The sequence below is a fragment of the Chrysoperla carnea genome, chromosome 2 (genome assembly GCF_905475395.1).
Source record: "Chrysoperla carnea chromosome 2, inChrCarn1.1, whole genome shotgun sequence".
In the NCBI taxonomy this organism is placed as follows: domain Eukaryota; kingdom Metazoa; phylum Arthropoda; class Insecta; order Neuroptera; family Chrysopidae; genus Chrysoperla; species Chrysoperla carnea.
Window position 1 is genome coordinate 42,639,902 of NC_058338.1, and position 26,479 is coordinate 42,666,380.

The 26,479-nt window shown below is 28.7% G+C and overlaps 1 protein-coding gene across 1 annotated transcript in view; it reads right to left on the minus strand.

Annotated features, from left to right (window-relative positions):
* Nucleotides 1–615: 615 nt before the first annotated feature.
* LOC123292701 (lutropin-choriogonadotropic hormone receptor-like) overlaps nt 616–26,479 on the minus strand; it is a 31,615-nt gene continuing 5,751 nt past the window's right edge. Inside the window, exons 2-10 of the mRNA XM_044873415.1 lie at nt 24,435–24,512; nt 22,597–22,671; nt 20,787–20,852; nt 7,683–7,751; nt 7,177–7,251; nt 6,425–6,542; nt 4,660–5,311; nt 3,536–3,764; nt 616–1,357 (exon numbers count right to left, since the gene is read on the minus strand). Coding sequence (XP_044729350.1) covers nt 616–1,357; nt 3,536–3,764; nt 4,660–5,311; nt 6,425–6,542; nt 7,177–7,251; nt 7,683–7,751; nt 20,787–20,852; nt 22,597–22,671; nt 24,435–24,512 — 2,104 coding nt within the window. The remainder of the gene's footprint in view (nt 1,358–3,535; nt 3,765–4,659; nt 5,312–6,424; nt 6,543–7,176; nt 7,252–7,682; nt 7,752–20,786; nt 20,853–22,596; nt 22,672–24,434; nt 24,513–26,479) is intronic.

A 26,479-nucleotide genomic window follows, 5' to 3' on the forward strand; every position in this document is an offset into this window, starting at 1 on the left:
ATGATCCTTGGATTTTCGGAAATTTAGTTTTGGCAGCCTTACATCACTCAAACACTGTAACCTTGGCAGTGGCGTAGCTAGCATTCAGTTGGCCCCGTTGTAACATTATTTTTAACATACGTTTTAACAACTCTTTTTCTAAAAATAATCAATGACTCTCCATTAAATATTATGTATGTATATCAAGCAAAATATATACATTAAAGTAAAAAGAGTTTTATCTTAATGTATCAAATTACCTTAATGTACCTTAATGCAGGCATGGGCGAGTTATTTTAAGTCGAAGTCGCCATTGTTATAACTTTATTGTGGGTCATAAACTTTATTGTGTGTCTCTTTATCCAAGTCCGCATTGCTCATACAGGAGAAAGCGAAACGGGTATACGATTTTTCAATCTATCTCAGTTTCTCTAATATTTTTAGGTTGACACTGGTTAGGTTGTCACTGTCTTACTTGTATTTTAAGTAAGGAGTCCGAGGAACTTCTGAAATCACGTTTGCCCATGCCTGCCTTAATGTATCACATTGATACAGCTGTAGCTACGCCTCAAGGATCAAAATCCTTAGATAAAAAGACATCACTTGAGGTAAAACATTTCATTTAATATTTACACACTACATTATAGCAGAGTTCATCTCTTTATTATGTTCGTGACAAGTTCGTTGGCAAACATGCTCAAATTCTCTAAAATTATAGTTGACAGTCTTATAAGTGTGTAAATTAAATTCTGGCACAACAGTCACTGAAGTTGGTCGACTACTTTTTAATGAATAGCTGCGTAAATTTTCCATAGACATCATTGTGCATGGATGTTGATGAATATTATTTGATCTATGAATTCTCGTACTGTCTCTACCACTACGTCGTTTATATTGCATTGCAGAACCTTTTGGTAATGGAACACCGCCGATAGCACCTTTACACCTATCGGCTTGTTCTTTACACAATCCGTACCGTCCTAATAGTATGAATAAATCACGGCGATACTGTTGCGTTAAAAGGGCATATAAATACGGATTTGCACACGAATTTAACGGATAAATGAACACTAGAATAATTTTAGTTTGTGTCACTGTTATCAATGGATATCCAGCCAATGCTGTCAAACCAAAAAATCCAATTGGTGCCAGACAAGCAAAATCTGTAAACACCAATAATGCCATTCTTTTGGCTACAGTAAAATCGGATCTTGATGTAGACGTTATTGCAGTAATTCCTTGACCTTCATCTTTAATGGAGCTGTACATTCGAGCATAACAAATACAAATTATTAAAAAAGCTAAGAAGTTGAATCCAAGAAGTGTGCTTAAGTAGGCTGTGTCAGCGACTTTATGATGTTCCAATGGTAAGCAGATGCTATAAAACAAAAAACAATACGTTTCAGTAAATTGTAGGTACAGGTCAATCTACTAGCCCGAAAAATAGGCCAGGATTCTGATTTAGACGCCACTCACGCTAATTATTTGAATTTACCCAAAAAATTTCTAGCCTGCTTCGATAATTTTCATTAACGTTTACTTCCAAATATAATAATCTCTATTTGTTATAAATGTAAAAGTAAGGATGTTTGTTTGTTTGTTACGCTTTCACGCAAAAACTAGCGAATTGATTTGAATGAAACTGTACAATAATATAGCTCATAAATCAGAATAACACATGAGCTATAATTATAAAAAATATATTTAAAAAAAAATTTAATTAATTTTTTTGAAATTTCATAATTCAGGGTGAAAATGACAACGAATTGGATACAAATTTTAATTTTTTTTAAATTTCTAATTATTTAATCCCATTTTGGGCAAAAATGATAAATAGAAGATATTATAATAGAGCCAGGGAGAAACAATCTGAACTTTCCTATCAAATTTCGGGTTTACGTTTATTCAGAGTAGATAAGTTTCATAAATACAAATAAAAAGAAAAATATGTTCGTACAGAATTATATTAGACAAAAGGTTGCAAGGTAAGAACTCATCCACTTGAACTGAAAATTTTTAACACAGAAACTAAGTAAACTTTACGTTTAAAAATTAAAATACCTAGGGTAAAATTTGATGCTTAAATAAACTACTATTTTGAATTTGAACTGTTAGTAAAGAACTTCGAATAGTAGGTTTACGATTATTTTAAGGAGAGGAGAGGTCAATGTCTCAAAATTCGTTTTAGTATCCGTGGTAAATTTCCAGTCAAAATTTGTTTTTGATTTTCTAAAAGTAAACAACGAAAAAAAACCTTTTAAAGTTTTTAAAACTTTTTTGAGGTGTAGGAATATGGATTTTAATAGATATAAGTACTATATAGCGAACGAGCTCTGAGGTCGAAGGTCTTCTAAGAAATTAAGAGGGGTAGTGGGGTCAAAGGGATTGAATTGTGTAAGAGGGTTAAGAGCTCGAGCTATGAGTTCGAAGGGTTTCTAAGTTATTAATGGGTGAATTGAGGGATGTAAGAGGGTAAAATGGGTAAAGAGTAAAATTCAATCACTCTTTATATTAAGTGGATGTGCAACGACTGGTAAATGCATAAAAGCATGAATATGTAAACAATTTTTGTATTTTATAGCATTTTTCAACATTAAAAATATATACATTAAATAAATAATATCATTGTTTTAAAAATAACCAGTGTCGGCTCGGGGGTAATTCATACCCTTTCGTACATCTGCTATTTCTTATATCGATTGTTGTCAAAACATGTGATTTTGAAGTGAAAATACATCATTTTCAGAAAACATTTTTGGACACTAGGAGCTACTTTCACCTTTTTCAATAATAACGCACCTTTTTCAGTAATTGCAGTCATCAGTAAAATTCATTCGTAGATTGGGGTATAGCTGTTAATGACCTCAAGTGCATTTAGTTTCTTTTAGTTTTCAATTTTCATTATATATATATAAATATATTTATATATATATAAAGGCTCGTGATATAAAGGCTCATCATCAATGCCTATTGAGTTTGAAATTAACCATTTCCCGCCTAAGAAATTGATATTGTTTGCTAAAAAAATTTTTTATTCCTAAAATTTTGTGGCTATTATTTTAAGCACCCCCCCCCCTCTACTGAGTTCTTGTTTTGTGGCGTTCCGTGCGGCACAAATGTCGCATATAGCTACAGCCGGCGCTGAATATCAGATTTAATAGTGTGGTTTATAGTAGAATATAACATAAGTAATATAAAATATAAATAAATAGTAGGTATATGATATTGTATTGTATAGAAAAGTAATGAAACGTAGAAATAATTTAATAAACAATAATAAATCTAGGATGCATTCGTTGATTTCCTTACGATGCTTAAAAATACAATTTCTATTTTTCTAATAAAAACTTCAATAACAAGTGAAAACAAACAATTGACTGAGTTAATTGTTGAAATACCATGTATAGACATTGTTGATTACGCAATCATTTGTTTCTTACCCCAACTATACAATGGCGATGGTTATGTGTTTGATCGATATGTATGTACCAAATATATTTAGCAAACAATTTCTATTTTTGTATTTTGGAAGCGCTAATTGTATTTTCGCCCTTACCTAGTTTTTGAATAATTACTAATACCATTTAATGGCAAAACAGCCATTACAAAAGCATAAATCCATCCAAGTAGCATTATTTTCATTGCGCTTCGAAGTTTTAATCGACGATTTAAATGTATTGCCCAAGTAATTGTGTACCATCGTTCGCAAGTAATAACGGCTAAGGTGTATATAGACAAAACATTTCCAAATACAGATATAAAACCAGCTATTCGACAACCATAACCTAGAAAAAATGATAAACAAAATATTATCAAAAAATCGGAAGATTTTTTAATTAGTGAAATGTTTTCTAGACTGAAAGACGGACATGACTAGGATTAAGCTTAAAGGTTGGGATTGTGAAACTTTGAAAAAATTAAGCTCTTCAAAAATATTTTCTCTATTTCCCTTCCCTTACTTACTAAGTGGAATTTTACTGGTTGAAACGTTTTCGCTAAACTATAGAGTATGTGTCGGAAAAATACTTTCAATATGGGTATATAGACATTAATTGAAAAATTATGCTTAGAAACACAGATTTATGAATTTGAGCATCCTAAACTTTGAAAGTATTATTCTGAAAAGAAACAGATTTTTTCTAAGAACTGTATCTTTCAAAGCATGTGGATTTAAAATTTTTTTCGTAAAATACTTCGTAAAATATTGGAAGGAAAAAATTAAACATGGGTAGAAGGAAAAAGATTCATTTGAATAAATTTATCTTGCCAATTAGGGATTGATCCCAATTTATTTAATTTTACATAGTAAAATTAAGGGATGAAAAATTGTGTAAAATAATAAAATATGAAGGCTAAATATATGAAAATTTGTCAAAAATACAATTTTCTTAATCTCTCTTGATTTTCTTGATAGCCGATACGGTTTTCACATATTTTATAACGTTGTGAAGTTAGGTTTTGGTCATGTCATCAACGAGGTGCTGTAAAAAGTAGTCTCAACATAATACAAGTGAGAAATTGGAAAATTTTTAATAATTAATTTTACAATTTTACAAAATATTGCCATACTTCGCGCTACTTTCGGCTAGGGGATAAACGAAAAACAAATTAGAAAAGTATTAGATTTCGTCTGTTATAATATTTTGCTTCTTTTTAGAATAATAATGTTGTAAATCGTACCATTTTGCCAATAAATTGCATGATTAAAATAAACACCAACTGATCTCGCATCAATGATTGCCAGCAACAGTAAATAAAAACCCATGCACATATCCGCAATCGACAAATTACACATCAAAAATCTTGAAACAGACATTCGAAATTTCGATGTGATTAGCACCAATGCAACTGCCATGTTACCAAATATTGCTAATAGTGCGACAATCCAAACAGATATACGTAACCACCACGTTCCCATTAAATCTTCACATGGATTAAATGGATCTGGTTTTGGAACACATTTGACATCACGATAATTTTTAGAAATATTTCCACATAAAATTGATCTAAATGGAAGCTCATTTTTTGTGTTGTATATTTGTTCGGCTGGATTGTCATGCCAAATTCCATCTGAGTAGGGAAATTTTTTAGTATCCCAATGATCATACATGCCATCATCGACATTGCTGTTAAAATTGTCTATTCCACTATCATTTAATGGATGCCAATCCAATATATGGCGCTTCATGTGTTGTGTGATATTTGCGCTGCAAAATTCTTCTAGTTGGCGCACGAACTCTTTATGTTTTGCATGGTATGTGGGATTATGTGTTTGTGGAAATTGAAATGCACAACAATGACATGGATAAGTCAACCACGCTTCTTTTATATACTGAAAACAGAGAAAAAATGATTGTCCTAAATGCGTAATTTGAATGAGAGCCCAGACTTTCCATATTTTTTTGGCCGCTCGATTTCTTGTTTTAGTAAATATCGATATGTATATACTAACAAAAGATTTTTTAAAAATTTTAATTATTTCAAGTGTTATAGCTGTATATACTTATACATAGAGTGATCCATTTGAATCGAACGAACCAGAACATTAAAAAAAGTGTATCGCACAAAATTAACGTCATTTGGAGGGAGAAATACAATCACGACATCAGAATTTTAGTCCGGGAGCGGACCGCAAAATCACTCGACCTATCGGTGACCGGCTCAAACTTTGTAATAAAGCAATCAAACTCGTAAAAACAATGAGCTACGGCAACAATACCAGACCGATTGCAAAAATGAGAGAGTGGATAATTTGCAATGCAAAATTGGGATAGCAATTTGACCCTTAAGGTAACCGGGTAATTTTCACGTGAAATTATAGCTTTCAAGAAATAATAGGTTACCAGGACAAATTGGTCGTTAAAGTATGGTGCTTGATGATGTTTTTTGGGGTACCAATTTGACCCATATTGTAACCGGATCATTTTTACGTGAAACTATAGCTTTAAATATACCTTTTCAAGAAATAGTAGGTTGCCAAGGAATTTATTAAACTATTTCTCTTGATTTTTGGTTTAATTATCTAGTTCCGAGATTAATTGTTGGAAATAAAGCTGTTTTATTTTTTTAGCCATCGTTGACACCCTGTATAAGAAGATCATAAAAGAAAATAAAACAAGAAATTGCTTTTACTTGGATATAGGAAAGCGTAATTATGAATTACTCTTACAATAATTTGCATAATTTTGCAAGTTATAAATATGCTATTACAAGAAGAAGCACACAATGAATATTTTGAAGGTCTTGGTATAAGAAGGGAAGTTTATTATGCCCATAATATATTTATGTCTAATTGGAAAACTGGGAAAATTAAAAACGAAATAAGAAATTAACTTCTTGAAATACCAAATTTTTGTCATTCGATTAGCTCTGGATAAATTGTCGAGCTTTAGGTATATCTTTAAAAATTCATTATTTAATTATTTGTTATGATTAAAAAACTTACTTCAAAATTATAAATTGATGGAAATTCTTGTAGAGATTCAGTTTCTTGTATTCGCAACACTTCAATCCCATGCAGACCTTCTGTTGGTAAAGTTGTAATTTTTGTTTCCGATAAGTCTCTAAAAGAATAATCCAATTGTCACAGAAGTGTTTTCAAATACACTGCTCAGCAAAAAGGCGAACACTTGCTTATACTCTCAAATCAAAAGCTCAAAAATTTGTCCTATCCCCTATTACTTTGCATTAAGTTGAGAAATTGCCACATCTGAAATATCACAGTTGTTTTCCTTAGTTTTTAGTGTATCCAAAGTCGAAAAAAGGAAAGTTGCAATGATTTTCTTTCCCCGGTTGGTTTAATTTTGGAACCATTTTCGTCATTTAAAATAAAATGGAATGCATTTTAAATTACAATAATTATCATATGATGAATATTGAGTTTAAGCGCATTTTAAAGAGAAATGCACAATTTTTCGAGTGCTTTTATCAAATTTCTTGCAAAAAAATGTAACGACCCCGTGTATACTTTAAAACTTTATGACGATTAAAGAAAAATTTATTTTCCCCTTTTAGACATTGTATAACAAAATGGTAGGATATCAAAATTTTCGAGCTTTTGAATTAAAACATAGAAAGTTCGAGCTTTTAAGTCAGCATTCGGTTGATACAGATGTAATTTTTTTTTGTCAAGGTGTATGTAGGTACATTAAAATCATCTTAGTAGCTTAGTTGAAAATTTATGTATAAATAACCTACATGTGCCGCAGACTCTTTAATCCAGCAAATGCCTTGGAGTCTAGATTCACCAATTCGCGATTTCCTCTGAGCTTTCTGTAATGTAATTTTAAATCAGAAGTTTAATAAACTGTTCCCTTCACACGAAAATTGGACAATCTAATAAAATTGCAACATTTTTTAATCTGAGTTGGATAAAAATAATACATAGGCACATCTATCTTTTTTTTTGTGGTGTGTCTGTTTGTAATCGTGTAACTCCTGAACGACTGAACCGATTAAGATCAAATCTACACAATGTTTGTATTTTGTCTGATACCGAAAGCTGTAGCCTTAAAAATAGCAAATAAAAAAAAAATATCTTTGAAAAAGTTGAAGAAAATTTTTTTACTACGTTCTTACAATCGCACACTATAATAAAATTAAGCACTAAAGCAATACACACTGTTTAGTATAGTATATTGTTGCAATTTCATTAGTTGTATGCCCATACATAATAATAAAAAAGGTAGGAAATTAACACTTACAGTCTCGCAATTTCAGATCCGTTAAAAGCGTAGCTTTCGATGGTTACTATGCGATTATAATTTAAAACTCTGAAACAAAAATGATTCTCATTAATTTTTAATAATTACAAGTATGTGATAAGAGCATATATTATTTATCGGCCATCAGCTACACAGTATTTTCAATTTTTTTCAAAGTATTTTCAAAGTGATTTTTAATTTTTGATAGGACCTATTTCCTCTGATAAAATAAGAAATTTATAATACAAAAGACCAATGTAAAAGCTGTTAGTTTCAAAATAAGAAATCTGAATGTAAACTTCTTGGAATTCAACGTTGGCCTTTAGATTTATGTGATAAACAACTTAATTTCATAGCTATTATTAGGTACAGGATCATTTTTAGAAAGTTATTCCGAATTCGAGTTAATTTAGCGGAAATTCAATATCGATTTATTCTGTTGGTATATTTTTTCGCAAATATAATTATTTTTTTATTTCTAATTTTTGTAAATTTTTTTGAAAACGCTAGATTCCACAACAATGGAATAAAAATAAAAATTTCTAGAAATGTACATTAACTTTATGCGGAACTATTCGAAAAAAAAAAAATGTTAAAAACAAAATTAAGCTGACTATGACAATGAAAGCCAAAGTCAAATTCAAGTATACCATATGTTGCACTCTGAAACCTTTAATTTTCAAAGAACAGAAATAGATTCGATATTCTTTCATCACAGTGAATACAGGGGTAAGAGCAATATCCAAAAAGAATGGTTTTAGAAAATAGTTATAAAAGTTATTAAAACAATATTGTATCATGATATCTACGAAGCGAATTAATTTTAACGACTTCAAATTAAAAAACCATGCCTCTCAAAAAGAGATCTCTAAGAGAAAAGGGACTTTACTCATAATAAATTTTTCATTTTAAGTGTTTAAGTAGTTAATTTAACCGTTTCTGTTGCCCGTAGTTTAAATCAACTTATTCAAAATTAAAACGTTTGTAAAATCGTAACTGGTCTATTCAATTTCCCATTTCATTTTTGTCTGAAATTGGCGTTCATCTGTAAATACTGTTTGTTCGACGAAAACAATAAAACAAAAACAATAAACAATTTTATTACAGTCATTTCATAATAAAAAAAAATGGTTTTATTTCTTTTATCTAAATAATCAGACCTAATTGTTTAAATGTTGAACTAAAATAAATTAAATAAATGTTTGAAATTATTTTATTGGGTATTAATAGTGACTAAAGCACGGTTCCACATCTTCCGAAAGTCTGAAGATTTTTTAAGCGGGAGTTTTATTTTTTACTTACACATATTTTGTAATTTAAAGAAATCATACTTTTTAGTTAAAAATTTGAAGATGAATTTTGAAAGTTTTTTTATAATTTAAGAAAAAAATTTAGATGATGTTTCAGTAAACCCTCAATTTATGACTGCTTAGCTACCAAGCAATTTGTTACTAAAGCAAGTTGAACTAAACCGATTTATTTTGAGCTTTCGCTTATATTTCGGTGTTCATTACTTTTCCCTAGTTAACATACATTTTTTGGTGTTGAACTGTTGACTTGTACTATATGGGGCCGATTATGAAAATCTCCAGTTTTACATATTCAGCGGTTTCAAGGCCTTTATATCCGAATTAAAACTTTTCAACAATATGATATCTGTGTGTATGTGTGTACGTATGTGCGTATGTTTGTTCGGATTCTTTTGCCTTGATTATCTCGCGAATCAATTATGACATTTACACATTACTGGGCTTATTCGACGCGTAATCGCGTATTTAAGAACTGAAAGAGTTTTCAGAATTGGTTGAGCCTTTTTTTGGTATGGTAATAAAAAAACTGGAAAAAACTCGATAAACAGAAGCTGAAAAGTGGATGAAACACATCATTTATCTATGGAGATAATGTTCGTTCCAGCATAAGCTGCAATACATGTTCGAAAAATGATCTATAAATGTTAACAAGAACTGATTATAACTTTTTATTATACTGGGAAATTTTTGGACCTGGAAAGTTGCACCAGACTCAATTTATTTATTTTGTTAAAGTTTCTACTCATGTTTTAAATATTATATTAATAAATAGAAGCTTATCGTATTTCCTCGATAGGTTAAAATTATTTATTACTTTTAATTTTATGTAATACATATACATTATCTGCGTTTGAAAATATTTGTATAGCTTTATTTATGGCTTATTCGTTTCATCGAATTGTACCCATTAAATAGATCTCTCACTTATTCTCATACAAACTAGTTCTGTCGGTACACGACCAACAGCATTTGAACTTTGTATTTTTGTGTATATAGCTCTGAAAATTTGCACCTTGTTCCTTGAAACTATTAAATAGAATTTCAATGAAATTTTATTTGTTCAATGTGATCCAATTTTTTTTAAATGCAAACATGGATTAGAGTACTTTTTTCCAAAATAGCATTAAATTTAAATAATAAACTAAAAATAAATTGACGCGACGATCGGAATATCATTTCTATGTAGTTTGATCATGGCGAGTCGAACAAAATCACTCCTGACCCAATAAGATCCTTAGTTTGACTGGAAAATCTCATTTTTCGGTAATATATTTATTAAATCATAATTATATATTTATTAAAACATTTCTTTTTATGGTATGAAAAAATAAATTTTAAACCGAATTTCCACAATCTGTCAAAATAAAAATGTGATATAATTAATTACTATACGTTATTTTGTTCATTATATTATTATGAAAGCGATAACACAATTAATTTTAAGCCGTGTATATTATTGAGGCTTACTATGTTCTAAATTATTGTGTGTGTAAAGTTAATTTGCTAACAGGCTTTTGAATATTAAAACGGTGGAAGCTTTATTGAAACTTTTCAAATGAATATCATTGCTATGGAAACCATATGAGAAAGGAAATCATTTTTTGAATTTGTTAGCTTTTAAAAAGCTCAGAATTAAATTGTATCCTCATTAGAAAAAATATGATAGAAATTTCAGGCAAACACTGTCAAATCACACTAATGTTCAAGTTTAGTCGACAGGATAATAAAAATTGGTTTGAACTGGCATTTCTATCCGTGTACAGTTTGGAAATTTAAGCTTAATTAAATATTATAACATCAATCTAAATAGTTAAAAATGGTTATCAAGTGGTCATAGTATCCGAAAAATTCCCTTCTGCGTTTTTGTCAGACCGATAGCTTAAATATGACGTTATTATGTTCATTCGAAAACGCAGCACTTTCGGAAAAAGACGTAGATATAAAGTATGGTAGACTCGCCAAAAGCTACTCACGAAGTTTCAAGTATCTATGTATTGATATCATTGAACAAAAAGGGTGCTATCCTGTGGACAATAATTGATGTCATGGATGTGCTTTATTTACATACACTAGTTACACCTTTGTGTCGGAAGAATGTAAGTAGCAAAGGATAACTTTAGATTTTTTCAATTACACTCGGTGTAAATAAAAAAGGACCCTTACAAGTTTTTTTAACACTATTGGTATAAGTAAAATATAATTGAAAAGGGTAGTGCTGCTAGTTTGTAGTAAGTAGAAAAGGATAACACAATCTAGTGTATTATTAGACTATTAGATCTTTTTCTACTTGTACTGGGTGTAAAAAGTAAATGAAAAAAGAGCAATTTTTTTTGTCATAAATAAACTGCGTCAACTTAAATAATCCATTTTCATTTTAATAGAGATAGATCTAAAAAATTTAATACGTAGATTTTTTTACTTTATCAATTTCCTATATAAATATTGTCGTTTTATCATTAAAAATTGTAGTCACAATGAAACTTAACACACACAGTAAATAATTATCATACTATAATAACGTAGCTAATTAATAAAAATTAGTTATTTGGGATTAGTGCGTACCTTACCTACATACTATATGAATAGCTGAATAATTTATGATTTGTCAGAATATAATAAGTTCCTTCGTGTATTTGTTAATTTCTCAAGCTTTTTTTTTTGTTTGTTTCAAACAATAACAAAAGATGCTGCATAATATTATATATAAAAACCGACTAAATACGAGTTGAACTCGAATGGAGAGGGTTCTACTATGGTTCTGCCATCTAAAGGAAAATTACATACAATGTTGTGTACTGTTGAATGTATATTCTTCTTGAGAAAGTGAATTAACAACGGTAGATAGAAGATTTTCGTTTTAGAAAATTTAACATTTTATAATATACGAATAATTTTTTTGAAATAATTTTTTTCTTCTCTTGATTTTTGGTTATAAATTCAAGACAGGATTGACGGTAGATTTTCATAACACTATGAGTCCTATATTAACTAATAACCTAAGTTTCTTTTAAGGGCTGAATGATGAATAATATACAGACGATGAGCGAGTTAATATTGTGAATTTTTCCCACAATCTTATGCCCAACAGTTTCGGTAATAATGGGGAGGAGAATAGTCAATTTTTACATATTTTTCTTATAATAATTCTAAGTATACTTGTATATCCTTAAAATAATTCTAAGTAAATAATAAAATAAAAACTGTAAGTTTGTATTTCTTAAATTCAATTTTTTCGTTAAGTAGATTCGAAGAAAATATGCTCTGTTGAATTGTTGAATACACAGATAGACATAAGAGTGATTCTATAAGAGTACCGTTTATAATCTTTTTTCAGTTTCACCTTTCTTGGTGTCTCTAATTAAATCTTGGAAATTCAATGCATCTTCGTGGTAAGCATGACCTCTTTTTCCCCATCGTTTCCACCATATTTAATATACATACTTCTTTTAGTTTTAAATTTAAAATTTAAATAGAAAATCGTTTATAAAGAACAATCTTTTATTGTGCTAAAAAGTAGAAAATAATTTTTCATACAAGACTATTTTTAAAATATTGAAGCGCTCTGAATCATCCTTGATTTTTGAAATTGAGCGTCTCTGTCATGCATGAGTGATTCATAGAAAAAATATATTTTCTACTTTTTAGTACAACAAAAGCTTGACCCATAAAAAGTATTTTTTATTTAAATTTATTTCATTTGAGAGGACGGTACCCTAAAAATAAATTTAGGTATATAAACGAATAATCAGGTGTAGGTATGGGCGAATGAGAAGGAAGTTCTCTTTTAATGAATCAAATCAAAATAAAAGGAAATGTCTATTAATTATGTTTTAAACAATTTAGGAAATTTTGACTTAACTTATACAGTATAAGAATGCTTGGATTGTTGGATGCTTGGAAAAAGGTATCCTATTTCGAATTTTGGAAAATACATTATTTGTATTATTTTATTAACATTATATGTATTTTAACAAAATTTTCATATTTGATAGTATTTTTTGTGCCTCCTCAGAAAACTAGAAAATATCAGTAAAACACATTTTATAGCACGCCTAGAATCAGGACGGACACATTATTCAGTAAAAATATTTTAGTTGGATTCTTTGCTTAGCAAAACAATTGAAGACCATTGATATTCATGATGAAACAACTTTTTGTAAAAATTGATTCTCTTTGTTGATTACCGCAGCTTAAACAGGATAACTAAACATCACTGTTTATTTGTGAGGGTGCAAATTATTACCAACTATTCGAAAAGCGAAAGGAATTCCAAAAAATACTTACATAAAAATTTTCGATAACCAAATAAATGGCGGCCGACTGTTTTTTAAGTGCTTCAACTATTGATGGTGGTTTTCCTGATACCCTTTAAGAACGGTAATCTCAAAAGAAAAATATTGCATCTTGTAGTTATATCCAGAGATGTAACTAAGTCAAACTGCAGTACCAAAAAATGATTCGGATAATTAAAATTGTGATTAAGTTATACTTGTATTGAGCATGAATGACTTCAAAGACATTTAAAGCATTTCGTTTGATGTGAATTAAAGTAATTCGTAACAATACTGTTCAATTCATGCTTGACATATTATTTGAACATTTTGTAATATACAAACTTTTCAACTATAATAAATTTCAATGAGAAATAAATATTAAAGCTACATATATTCAAAACCTCCTTATTCATATAAGTCTAGCTAGTATTTTTAGCGAATTGCCGAGAGAAATGGAGCTATTGCTTTTGTAGTGATGGTGGAATTTTGGAAAAATTTCTTCAAATATTTATTGATTTTACCTATCAGATGTCAAAAATGACCATCGTTAAAATTTATATATATATACGTATGTATCTGTAAGTTTATGTCTCTCTAAACTCACTAGCGTACACAATTTAAGTCCGATTTGAATAAAATATGATATAAAGAAGGGTTTTGGTATTTGAAACGTCAAGTTCGTTTGTCGAGATTGTTTCACAATACCACTAGTTGAAGCTACCTGTTAATTTTCAACTTTCTATCTTTCATAGTTTTGAAGAAAGTGGACATCAAACTTTTATCCTAATTTGCGCCCTCACACAATGCTGTTTATTCAATTTACCAATGATTTTTACGAAAACGGTACAAACTTGGAACTAAAATAAGTACACCTTGATATATTTTTAAAATAAACAGGGTGTAACAGTAATCGATTAGAATCAAGAAGTTATTCTGCTGTCCCCTAAAACCTATATCCAACTCGGCTAGTTAATTTTTATATATTTGGCTAGAATTATAATTTTACTAAGCCTTTTAAAATATACTTGCAACATTTATTACTCGAATGGAAAAGTGTTATTTATATGCGATTCTCAAAATGAAAATAACAAATGATTCCTTTTCTATACATGAGCAGTGATGTGACTGTCATTTCTTATGAAATTTAAAAATAGATATTTCATTTTTTTTTATCAATTTGTCAACATCTTGTCTTAAGGCGTTTTATATACCATCTTGCTACATAACGCAAGTACTGACGGTAAAAATGAGGGAAAAAATTTAATTAAAAAGAATTATTTTGAAAAATTTTAAAACCATGACAGAGGTCTAGTAGGGGTTTATGAGTTTTTACAAGACTTTAACTTTTTCTGTATTACATACAGTGTGTTGCATTTAAGATGAAGACACTCTCATATTCTCGTTATGTATAGGAATATAGATTTGAAATTTTGCACAGCTATACAGGGTGATGGTACACATTATTTAAGATACTGAACCGAAATCTTTTTATACCCATATACCAATTTTCATGACAAAATTCGCATTTTTTTCATTATTTTGATCTTTACTCAAAATCATTACAAGTTTATTGAACTATTTGCATACATAACACTATTAAATTATCAATTTGTCCAGGTTTTACATTCCATAACACTCTAGTTATAAAATTAAAAAATTAACTTTTATAACTAGTGTGCTATGGAATGTAAAAATTGGACAAATTGATAATTTAATAATGTTATGTAATCAAATATTACAAAGAGATTGCCTTTTTTTGACATTTCATATCACAGGATGAAGAAGATACAATTTATGAAGATATGTTCAACCAGGGTTATCAAACATACTTTTGATATTAAAGCTTATCCGACATACTTTTTACATTTTACCTTTGTAAAAAATCGAAGAATAATGCAAGCTATACTTTTTCCAAATGTCCAAAATCTGCGCATATTTGCACCGAGCGGATGAACATATTATGTATATAGTATACTGTAGCATCCAATATAATATATTGAGCAATAAAAAAATTATCATTATATGTGATTTACTTTGTAATGGTCTTTGCCAGTTATTTAAAGACAAAAACGAGGGCTAAGCCGCGGGTAAAATCTAGTTATGTATAATAATTTAAGCCTATCATTCAAAATTTAAATTAAAATGTATATTTGAAAATGAGTATCATTAAATTTAAATGATTTGTAATAAATGAATAATGATCAATTTATTTAATGCAAAATTATTATTTACTATTCAATTGTGAACTATATTCGTTATTTTAATCGATACACTCATCCCTCTTAGATACGAAACCTTTTCGTTTGAAAGATTTTTTTGTATCTAACTTACCTTATACTCAGTAAGAAATACACCATACTGTATTGCGGGAAAAGTAACATTAGCAATAGATATGGCAGACGAGTCAATGCAATACTGTAATATTACTTATGCTAACATAGGCACTATATGTTTCTATCTCTATGCCATTACAGCATTGTAGTAAACGCCAAAGATTTCTTACTGTGTAAGAAAGGTCTTAATAAAAAGGTTGCTAAGGAATATTTAGACATCTGTATCTCTATCTCTATATATTATAAATGCGAAAGTAAGCATTTTTGTTTGTTAGTTTAGTTTTATATATAGCTGATAAATCAGAATAACACATGAACTATAATCTATAAAGATATATTAAAAAATAAATAAATAAATAAAAAAATTTAATTTGACATTTGAAATTACCATAAATTACAGATTTCTGTAAAATAGTCAATATAAAATATTTCAAGGCCATCTTCTCTGATATACTCAATGAATAATTAATATTATTCATTTAAAAAAATAATATATTTTACCTATCAATCCCCACCATTATTTCGAGTTATAGAAAAGGGATAAGCGGGAGCAATCTTTATCAATCTTTGCTTTTAAACCCAGCGAAGTGGGTGGGTATCACTCTATAGTATTGTATATGTATATTCATATAATATATATATACTCATAATATTATTGTTATTAAGCCACTTAAAAATACTTTTATGTTATTTTCAGGAGATTTGTCAAACATTTATATTGAAAATTACTTTGACAATTTAAATATCACATATTTAATAATACAGTCTGTAAATAAATATTTCATTATTATATATTACATTTATTATATTATTATATTTATTTTATGCGATTGTGTATGTAACAAAACTGTTTCGAATTCCAGTTATTAATCCCTCAATATGCAGGTAGCGTTTTCGCCACGAAAAACGAAATGGGAAATTTTGTGTTTTGGGAAAAATCTTTTCGTTTTGAGGTATCTAAAATGCAAAAATAATGATTTAGTAAAAAATTTATGTGTGTCAGCAAGTTTTTATTTGCATTATCCGATTTATCCCAAACTGTCCGATCAAGTTGAAATTTTAAAGGTGCTAGAGTTACTATGTGGAATCAATTCCATTTGATTTTCAGTCAAATCAGAGCGCAGCAAAGGAGACTTTTATATAAATTCAATTTTTTTGGAATAAAGGGCAAACTTTATAATGAGTAAAGTTGTAGAAAATAAATTTTTTATATAACTTATCATCAAACCATTTCTTGGTTGGATTTGAGGGGGCACAAAGACTTGAGTTGAATGTATATAAATTGTGATTCCAATAAACTGAACTTATTTGATAAAAACTTTTTTTCACGTCAAAAATCGAATATTTTTATATATACGGATTTCAGGAAGTTACTTGTTTTTCGTCTACAAATCCTGTTCACACACCTTTTTATAAGAATTATAATCCAGACTAAAGAGAAAATATATTAATAACAAATTGAGAATATTATTTAAAAACACAAAATTATGAATTCCTTTTTACCTAAATAGTAATATAATTGACTTACGCTTAAAATATTTATGTGAGGAGGTGCTGTTATGTTTCCTACCTTAAGAAAATACTGTCGTGCCCACGTCTTTTGTTCGCGTAGATATTAAATGGCAGGAATATAGCCAATGACAGATATTTTTAATTGCATTTACTAATATTAATTTGCATAGTCGTACGGCAGACAAATTTTAATACAAACGTTCATTTTAATAATCTTAAAAAACCAAACAGAATAAGAAAAAAAAATTAAAAAAAAATCTCTGTAAGATACTAAAGTCACAAGTTTCCAAAAAGATTTTTAATTGAACCGCTTATCCGCCGCTTGATATCGCCTAAACGTTCAAAAGCTTAAATCTAGAGGAAAACTTTCATTACAGCTAATGCTAGGGTATTAAAATAATTAAAATAATTAAGAATAAAATCCTAAATAATTTAAAGAATATAATAAAATGGTACAGATAGTTAAAAGAAAACATTACTATGGCTTTTGGCAGAGTATTTTGTTCGTATAAAGAAAAACTTCTGAGAAAGTTTCTCAATGTTTTCTATTCTTTCTTTTATAAAAAGAATGTTATATGTGGTATAAAATTAAAGTTTAGTTGATTGAGTAAAAAGAAACAAGTGAGCAAACAACTGGCTCCTGTTAAAAAAAAATAATTAAAAATTTTGGTTGTTATGTTGTTATTAACATTTCTAGATCATTTGTAAAACATTTCAGAAAACAAATTGATAATAAAGTTATCTTTTTTAATCAAGGCTATTTATTTGTAACACCTCTAAGAAAATTGTCCTAAATTTGAAAAATTGGTTTATACGTTAGTATCTGAGTTAAACCATGCAATCTTGAATGACATCAAATATTGACATACAATCATTTTTGTATATGAAAGTCACAAGTACATGCAAGATTGAATGTTTTTATGTATGTAAGTTTACATAGTGTTTCATATCGTGTGACGTAGTACTTTCAAAGTACCTACATCTGATTGGTGTTTGCTGTTACGTGACCGGATGCATAGTTTTACGAAAATAATTATCTTAAATTAATCTTTATTCTTTTTAAAAAAATTTGTGTTTTGTTATCTACACATCATGATTACTCGCTAGACACTTTTACCCAGTCGATTTATTCTGTTTATTATTATGAATCCATTAAGTCCGGGTTCGAGTTCTAGTTCGAGTGTATTTTTTCAATTCTCTTTAATTAAGATTACTAGACAAGATATTTATCAATGTTTAGTTTACGCTTTATGTATCATATTAACAATCATCAATTATAATCGAGAGACCATGAAGTAAATAAATATCGTATACATGATTAAAAGTAAACAAAAACAAAAAGGAATAAAATTACAATTTTTTAATTTTATTCTAGGAATTCAAATGTAATAATGTTCTGGAGGACAGATACAAAATATAATTTCATAAGTGGTAAAATTAAATTAACATTTGTATTATTTTCAAAAATAAAGAAAATAGATCCCATAGTATGCAATTGGTATATGTATTAATTAATATAATTAGTGAAAATTATCCATCACTGGTTCTAATTGAATAAATAAATAACATTGCGTTTCCTTTATGGTTTTAATGAATTCTAGCATAATACTTGCTATACCTAGTGCAAATACTATGCTGTATGCATGAATACCAAAATACTCATAAATAATGGTCTAATGTGTAAATTTATTAATATATACGTTGTTTAGAATTTATAACAAGGTCTGGTAGATATGAACATAAGAGGTTAGACCAATAGCTTGTTATACCATGTATATATGAAATATACATAGTATTTTAAGTTTAGTCCCAAGGGTTTAGTATAGGTGTTTATAAAATCAACTAAATAGTCCATTTTCGGTTGTCTGTCGGTCTGTCTGTCCGTTTGTCAAAAAAATCAAAGAAAATCTAAGTATAAAAGTAAGCGCTACATTTATAATGTACGAAGATACGATAGAAACATAGTTTCCTACCGGGTGTCCCATGACACTTTTCGTTCTTTTTATAATATAAAATTGTTAACACCTTAGAACGTAAAGATTCATAATTTCGGATTTCGTTTATCCACTAGCAAATAATAACTTTCTATAAGAAAGTTAATAATAATAATAATTCTAGGCTTTAATTAAATTTTCAGAAAATACATTTACTAGCTGTTCACTGCATAATATTAATTATTTATTAAAATAATGACTGTGCTTTTGCCTTTACAAGGAATATACAAACATCAGAATTAGTAATCTTCATTGGAAAAACTCTTGATAAGAATTTTTATAGTGGTTATAAAAATTTTATGGTCTCTTACTTTTGGAAATGTTGTTTTAAATGAAAATCTATTATTGTTAGCATTCTAGTTAACCAAAAGCATAAAATAATTATATATGATTGTAACATTCTATTTGTAAACATTTTTAAGTGCGTGATCATAAGGGAAAATAAATAAGTACTATACGTTTAGCAGTCAACAGTGCTGTCCCAAGCGGGTATAAATATTAAAGTAAAAAGAAAGCTGAAATGTTCAAATGACAATACTTTTTAAAATGAAAAAATAAAAAATAAAATAAAATAAAATAAATAATTTAATTAAAAACTGAAAAGAAAATCTAGCCCAGTAGTCTACATAGTAAAAGGGGGGTCCCATTATCAGGAAGATTATTTGAGTCACTATGTATAATAAAATAAAACTCTAAAAACGGTCAAAGTTCGAAAAATTTAAACAGTAAGTCGAATTTGAATGCGGTTTTTGGCATTCGAGTCGTTAGAGCGTAGGCATTTTATAATTGTATTTTAAATTAACCGTAAATATACTAAATTCACAATTCGGTTAATAGTGATGGAAAAAATTCGAAACTTGTTACCCATGGTTTTTGGGGTCGCTGAAAATTAATATTGCGACAAAATCGAACAGGTATCCTGGACACCAAATACTTGGGAGGTCAATTTTACCACGATTCTTTTCGTGCTCAGCCACCCTTAAAGCTTCCGAGTAACAAGTTTGCATTTTCATCACTGTTAACTGGATTGTGAATTTAGTATATTTACGGATAATTTCAAATGCAAGTATATATTTTTTTAAATCAGTTTAGGTCACACAATTTCCTGACGCTCTAAAAAATCGAATGCAGAAAACCGCATTCAAATCCAACTTACTGTTAAAATTTTTCGAATTTCATTGCTTCGTTTCTGTGACTAATAATACTGCTGGGCTTTTTTTAAAATTTAGTTTCTTCATTTTACACTTTTTATTTAGAATTTGCAATTACTGAATCTATGACACTTCCTTAACGTAGTTTCTCGACTTTCTTTCTGTTCCTCAATATGCTCAATAACTAGCTTTAATGGAATCGTTCCTCAATAACTAGCTTTAATAGAATCATTTAATTTAATTTTTATTTTGTCTTTTAAACGATTCGACAACAAAAATGAAATTTCCATTGGAAATTCTGAAGTTAATCTTCGAAGGTTCTTCTATATAGATTTCAAAGTCACAATTATAAGCTCCCAGTATATAGATTATTTTGATGCTTTTGGAAGTTAATAAGTAATAACCGGTTTGCCTGCACCGCATTTTTATTCATTGATTTTTAAAGATAAAGTAAAAAAAGTTGATAAAGTAATCATAAATTTCTGATAGATAAGTATCATTGAAAAGAAAGTAGATAAAATAATACTTACAGTTCTTCTGCTTGAACAAACACTTCACGTGATCGAATTAATCCGATCGCATTGTTTTCTAAATCTCTGAAACACAATACAAGTTCATTAAATATTTATCTAAGTGTAAGTACGTAATGCAATATAATATATCTATTCGAATGTTTTACGCAGGGCATTATTTTTATTAATTTACTGGAGGGGGATTGTAAACAGAGATAATACCATCAGTTTTGGTTCCTCTGCGGTATTTTTATACCATGTATATATGAAATATACATAATATATTAAGTTTAGTCCCAAGTTTGTAACGCTTAAAAATAATGATGCTAGGAAAAAAATTTTGTCATAGATGCTCATAAAATCACCTAATTAGTCCATTTCCGGTTGTCCGTCCGTCCGTCCGTCTGTGGACACGGTAACTCAAAAACGGAAAAAGATATCGAGCTTTACAGCGTACTCAGGACGTAAAAAGTGAGGTCAAGTTCGTAAATGAGCATCATAGGTCAATTGAGTCTTGGGTCCGTAGGACCCATCTTGTAAACCGTTAGAGATAGAACAAAAGTTTAAATGTAAAATATGTTCCTTATAAAAAATTAAACAACTTTTGTTTGAAACATTTTTTCGTAAACATCACTATTTACTCGCGAGGGCGCCAATGAGGCAGAAATTTTATAATATGTATTATACTTGATTATCAGTTATGTATGTGTCACATGTTTGTATGTGTAATGTGATAAAGAAATTAACACTGACTATGCATGGTATTTCAACAATTAACTCAGTCAATTGTTTGTTTTCACTTGTTTAATTAAGTATCTGCACATATTACCAAAATTTGGTGTTGTTTTAAGAGTGCGATAAAATTATTATTACTTAAAAGTTATCCATAAAATTTTCTAAATTTTAATTAGAAAAGTAGCAAACGATAATGTTGCCACCTGTCAACTTTTTTCCATAGTTTCTTGCCAAAATTATCCATTGAAGTTTACAATTTACAATTTAATAATTTAAAATTTGCTCTAAAAATTGAACCAGTGTCAAAAATCGTTCTGTTTGTGTAGCAATCAAGTTAGACACTCAGCTATGTTTTCACGTTCGATTTTTAAAATCAAGGCAATTAGTGCTCAAGTTATATCAGTTATGTACTCCTGCCTACGGATATACTCATTTTTATTTATGTTTGTTTATTTGGAAATAAATATACAATATACGGGCCATACAGATGGTGTTTCAAATACGATATTACTTTTCAACAATCAAAAATGAAATGTGTTTTGTATTTATAAAAAATTAACTAGCTTTTACCACGACTTTATTTGCGTATTTGTCTCATTAAAGCAGAGGTACGAATCTCTACTTTTCTACTACTCACGGGGGCAGCATGTTTTAGACTCTTTTAGGCGCCTATATATAGGTCATGTATTACTGAGTATATTTCTGCATTCATTTTCTAGTAATAATATACAGCAAAAATTTTGCCAATAAACGAGAGTAACGTATTATATAGTTGTTATATTTCATATAGGAGTCCATTCAGTTTTTGATTGACACATGGTCAAATTTTTTTAACTCCAATTTTTTGTGATACTTTGAATCAAATCCTTTGCAAATGAAGTTTTAATTTAATATCATATTATAAAAATTAAAACAGATGGCTATTGTTTATCACGAAAAATACAAACAAATTTAATTCAAAGTTGTTTAATATTATTTAGAAAAGTTAACTTTTAAAAGCAACGAAGTGTAACAATTTCTATTGTTGATAAAGGCGAACTACACAGAAAAGTTACAAAGTATATTTATAAAAAATTGTTTATTTTATACTTACATCATGTGTAATAACGACTTCGTTTGTAAATTGTTGAGGTTTGGTAAATGTAGAATACCGGTGTTGACTATACGTCTGAAAAAAATTGAATTATATTCACAGGAAAGAATGAATATAAACTGAAAAAAATTTAATTATATATTACAGTTTATTTTGGTATTTGTCGTGGAAAAAAATAACTTTAATAAAATAATAAAGAGATTGGATTCTCTTTTTTTCCTGTAGAAACAATACTAACCGAGCTATGATTTATTGAACATTGGGTCGTATTTTGTTTAGCGAAAGGATTCAACATAAACTAATAGACCGTGAGTAAGCAAGTAACACCCGAATGTCGTCAGCTGCCAAAACTGACTGATATGTTGTTGCTCAATTCAATCTCGAAGTTGTAGAAAAATATGCATGGCCTAAACAATTTGCCCAAATCTGAGAATATAGTGCGGATTTGTAGATTCGTATAAAACGACACCTTTTCACAAAATTTTGACCCACACAAGTAGTATTGAGATGATAGGAATTCTCTCTGTCGAAAAGTGTGCTTCTAAGCTTATCTACAAGGCCATATTTGTCTCAGTTTTTTGACAATTTGTTTAGGCAATATCTTTCAATAGTTTCCATGTGAGTTAGAGACCTCCAGCACCACTCGAGGAGTAGAAAATCGTATGGTGTTAGTAGCTTACGGACTATAACCGAAAATTAATAACTATTCGGTGAAAGTTCTAGTTTATAGGAACTATTAAAGATTATTGAACCTAAAGACAACTATAAAATGAATCTTATTGGAAATTATAAGCTTGTAATCTAACGGGGCTGTAACGAAAAAGAAAATTATTTTCTTTTAATGAGGATATAATATGATAACTCAACTAACTTGAAAACTGTTACATGTTTTTAGAAAGTTATGAATCTTCGCTTGTATAACGAGTCAAAAAATGCAGTACCTGGATTAGGATGCAAGCTTTAAGTAGTGCAGTGATATAGTTACCTATTTAGTGAAGTAGAAAAAAATTTAAAGAAAAATATTCAGCATAAAAAAATGTTTTTTATTCAAATTTAAAAAAATTTATTTCCTCCAGTTATAGCTCTGAAAGTTTGTTTTATACTGTTTTCGGTGAAGAGAAGAGTGCATTGAATAACTTTTTTGGCAAGTTAAAGCAACAAAAAAGCATTGGCGTCGCTAGAATAAAAATATTATGAGGCACATAGATATTCTTGAGAAGACACCGAGTTATTCAGGATTATTTTTGTATTATTTCCTCAAATTTTTGATGGTTTCAAAAAAATTGAGAACTATGGAGGAGCTCGTTTCGCATTTGTTAGTTTAGGTATTCGCGCTTCACAGCGTAAGAAAAATATAATCTATTTCTATTCAAGTCCAAGATTCTTCGATACCACTTTTTGTTTTTTAAATTAAGCTAAGGCGCTTATGGTCCACAACAGTTAAAAAATTCAAATGCAACATCGAACTACGGGTTTTTTAACAAAAATTGGTAAGCAATATTATAAGCTACATATTTTCGGAATTTCCATGAAAAGGATTTTTATTTTATATATATATCACGCCTTCGTTATTCAGACTATACCTCTTAACGGCAGCACAACTAAAAGGTCAGTGACTGACGCACGTATTGTCGGTTAGTCGGATAAAAATACTTATTCCTGAAAAAAAGATATAAAATCTAAATCTAAAATCTAAAAAAATCTTGGAAAATAGATATGTGTATGAAAAAAATTTTCCAAAAATAAATCCGCTAAAGAAAGAAATTCTTCAAAAATAAGATTGAATTATGTTTAAAAAAAGAGTCATTAATTCTGAATGGGCATAAAATCATACTTACAATATCTTCAATTTTGGCAAATTCACATTGAACAGTTTTGGATGTAAAATCTTCAATTCGGGCAAGTCTTGAAAGTATCTGTGAAAATGATAAACGTAGTTAGTCTAAATTTAAAAGGCTGATTAGAAGAAATATTTGTACTATTTGTTACTTAAATACTATTTTGCCTCACTTTTACAAACTCTTCGAGATACAGGACGATAGAGTTTCAAAGCCCAATAATAATAATAAGTATATTGATAATTTAAAAAATCTGGAGCGAAGCTACACTCGATAATATTATTCTGCCATAAAATTAAAACCAAAGTATTTAAGAGATTTTGATATGAAACATTATTGAATATAAGGGAAATTGTGATATACATATACACTAATATATTAAAATCATTTTGTGGCTTAAAATAAAACTGAGATAACAGCCTTAAACTGAGTTTCAGGAAGCGTTGCATAAATCAAAGTACCTCGATGACCGAACTTTGATCGATAAGAAACAAATTTTATCATTTATATGTATAAGAACCGTTTAAAACGTCTTCACACAAATACCAATTTGAATGTCATGGTAATGTACTTTATTTCGTTAACTAGGATATACACCAATAGATGTTAGGAAGAGTCATATTTTGCGGTTTATGTTTCAGTTTTTCCTCAAACCATGGATGAAACGACGTTTTAAAAGTGAAACCTAGCTAGATCGACGAAAAAAAAGATCGTGTACTTAAAGTCTTTTTATTGCCTTTTGCTTAAATCGTAGGGCCGAGACGTATGCCAGTAAAAATTATGTTATAGAAAATTTTTATACAAATTCATTTTGTATAATTATTTAATATTATTATAAATAATTATAGTGTTTGGGACAGTACTAATACTTTTATTAAGTCAAGAAAAAAATCGAAATTATGCACACGTTGAAAATTGCCACAACAGGAGGTCAATTTTGATAGTTCTAAGAGTCAATTGCACACTAATATGGGTCATGTTTGTTATATATGAGATTAAAATCCCGCTATTATTTCTTATAACATATCTCTTTTATAACTAAAACTTTTTCTTTAAATTCAACCAGTATATTATCAACTTATTAATTGTTTAATGTGCAGTGCTGTGTCTCTACTATTGAGATATTACCTACAATCGCATTAAAAATAACCAAAAAATTGAAAATTTTAGAGAAAAACCGCAAAATTGTAGATTTGAATTAATGGCTTACTATATAGGGTGCTCCATTTTAAACGTGCTAGGATTTTTTTTTCTAAAGGATCTATTTTGTAAAAAAGGTTCATCATCTGGTAGGTGAAATACATTCCCGAGGTCAGGATTTTTTATAAAATGGAAAACTGATTTCTACTTGTGTGAAACTCTGTTTTTTACAACTTCGTAAATTTTTTCGATAATTTAAAAAATCAATATAATTTAAAATCTCAATTTTTTGAAACTTTAGAGAACATTTATAAAGAAACAAAATGTGTAAGCATTTAAAAATAAATTCCGCAAAATCGATAATAAAATTATACAATATTTAAAATTTTTTAGTTTTCTCAAACAACAAATTTCTAAAAGAAGCCTAGAATAAAAAGGTTTTAAACAAAAGTTTCATATTTATTATCAAGAAAAAGGAATCTGCTAAAAATATGGATTCCTATTGAAAAAAGTTCACTTCCATTTGACCATATACTCTTTAGAAGAAAAATATCACGCACGATGGATCATCAAATACATATACATAACTCCTAACACACCATAAACAAGTTTTATCCTGTAGTGCGGTACAACATCCTTGTACTTGACTTTTGGATAAAAAGCTGATAGTATGATATAAAAGTATTAAAATAGTTTTAAAAGGATAGGATGTATAAATATATGAATTATATATGATAACATAAAGAGTGACGTGACAATTATTTATTTTGCACTAGAGTGAATGCTTTAATATTTTAGTTCTACAAGTTTTAGTAGTTTATATGTGAACTAATAATATAACGTGTAAAATGCGTTTGTTTGTTTGTTTGTTCCAACATATATTATTGTTATTATTACCAATCGAT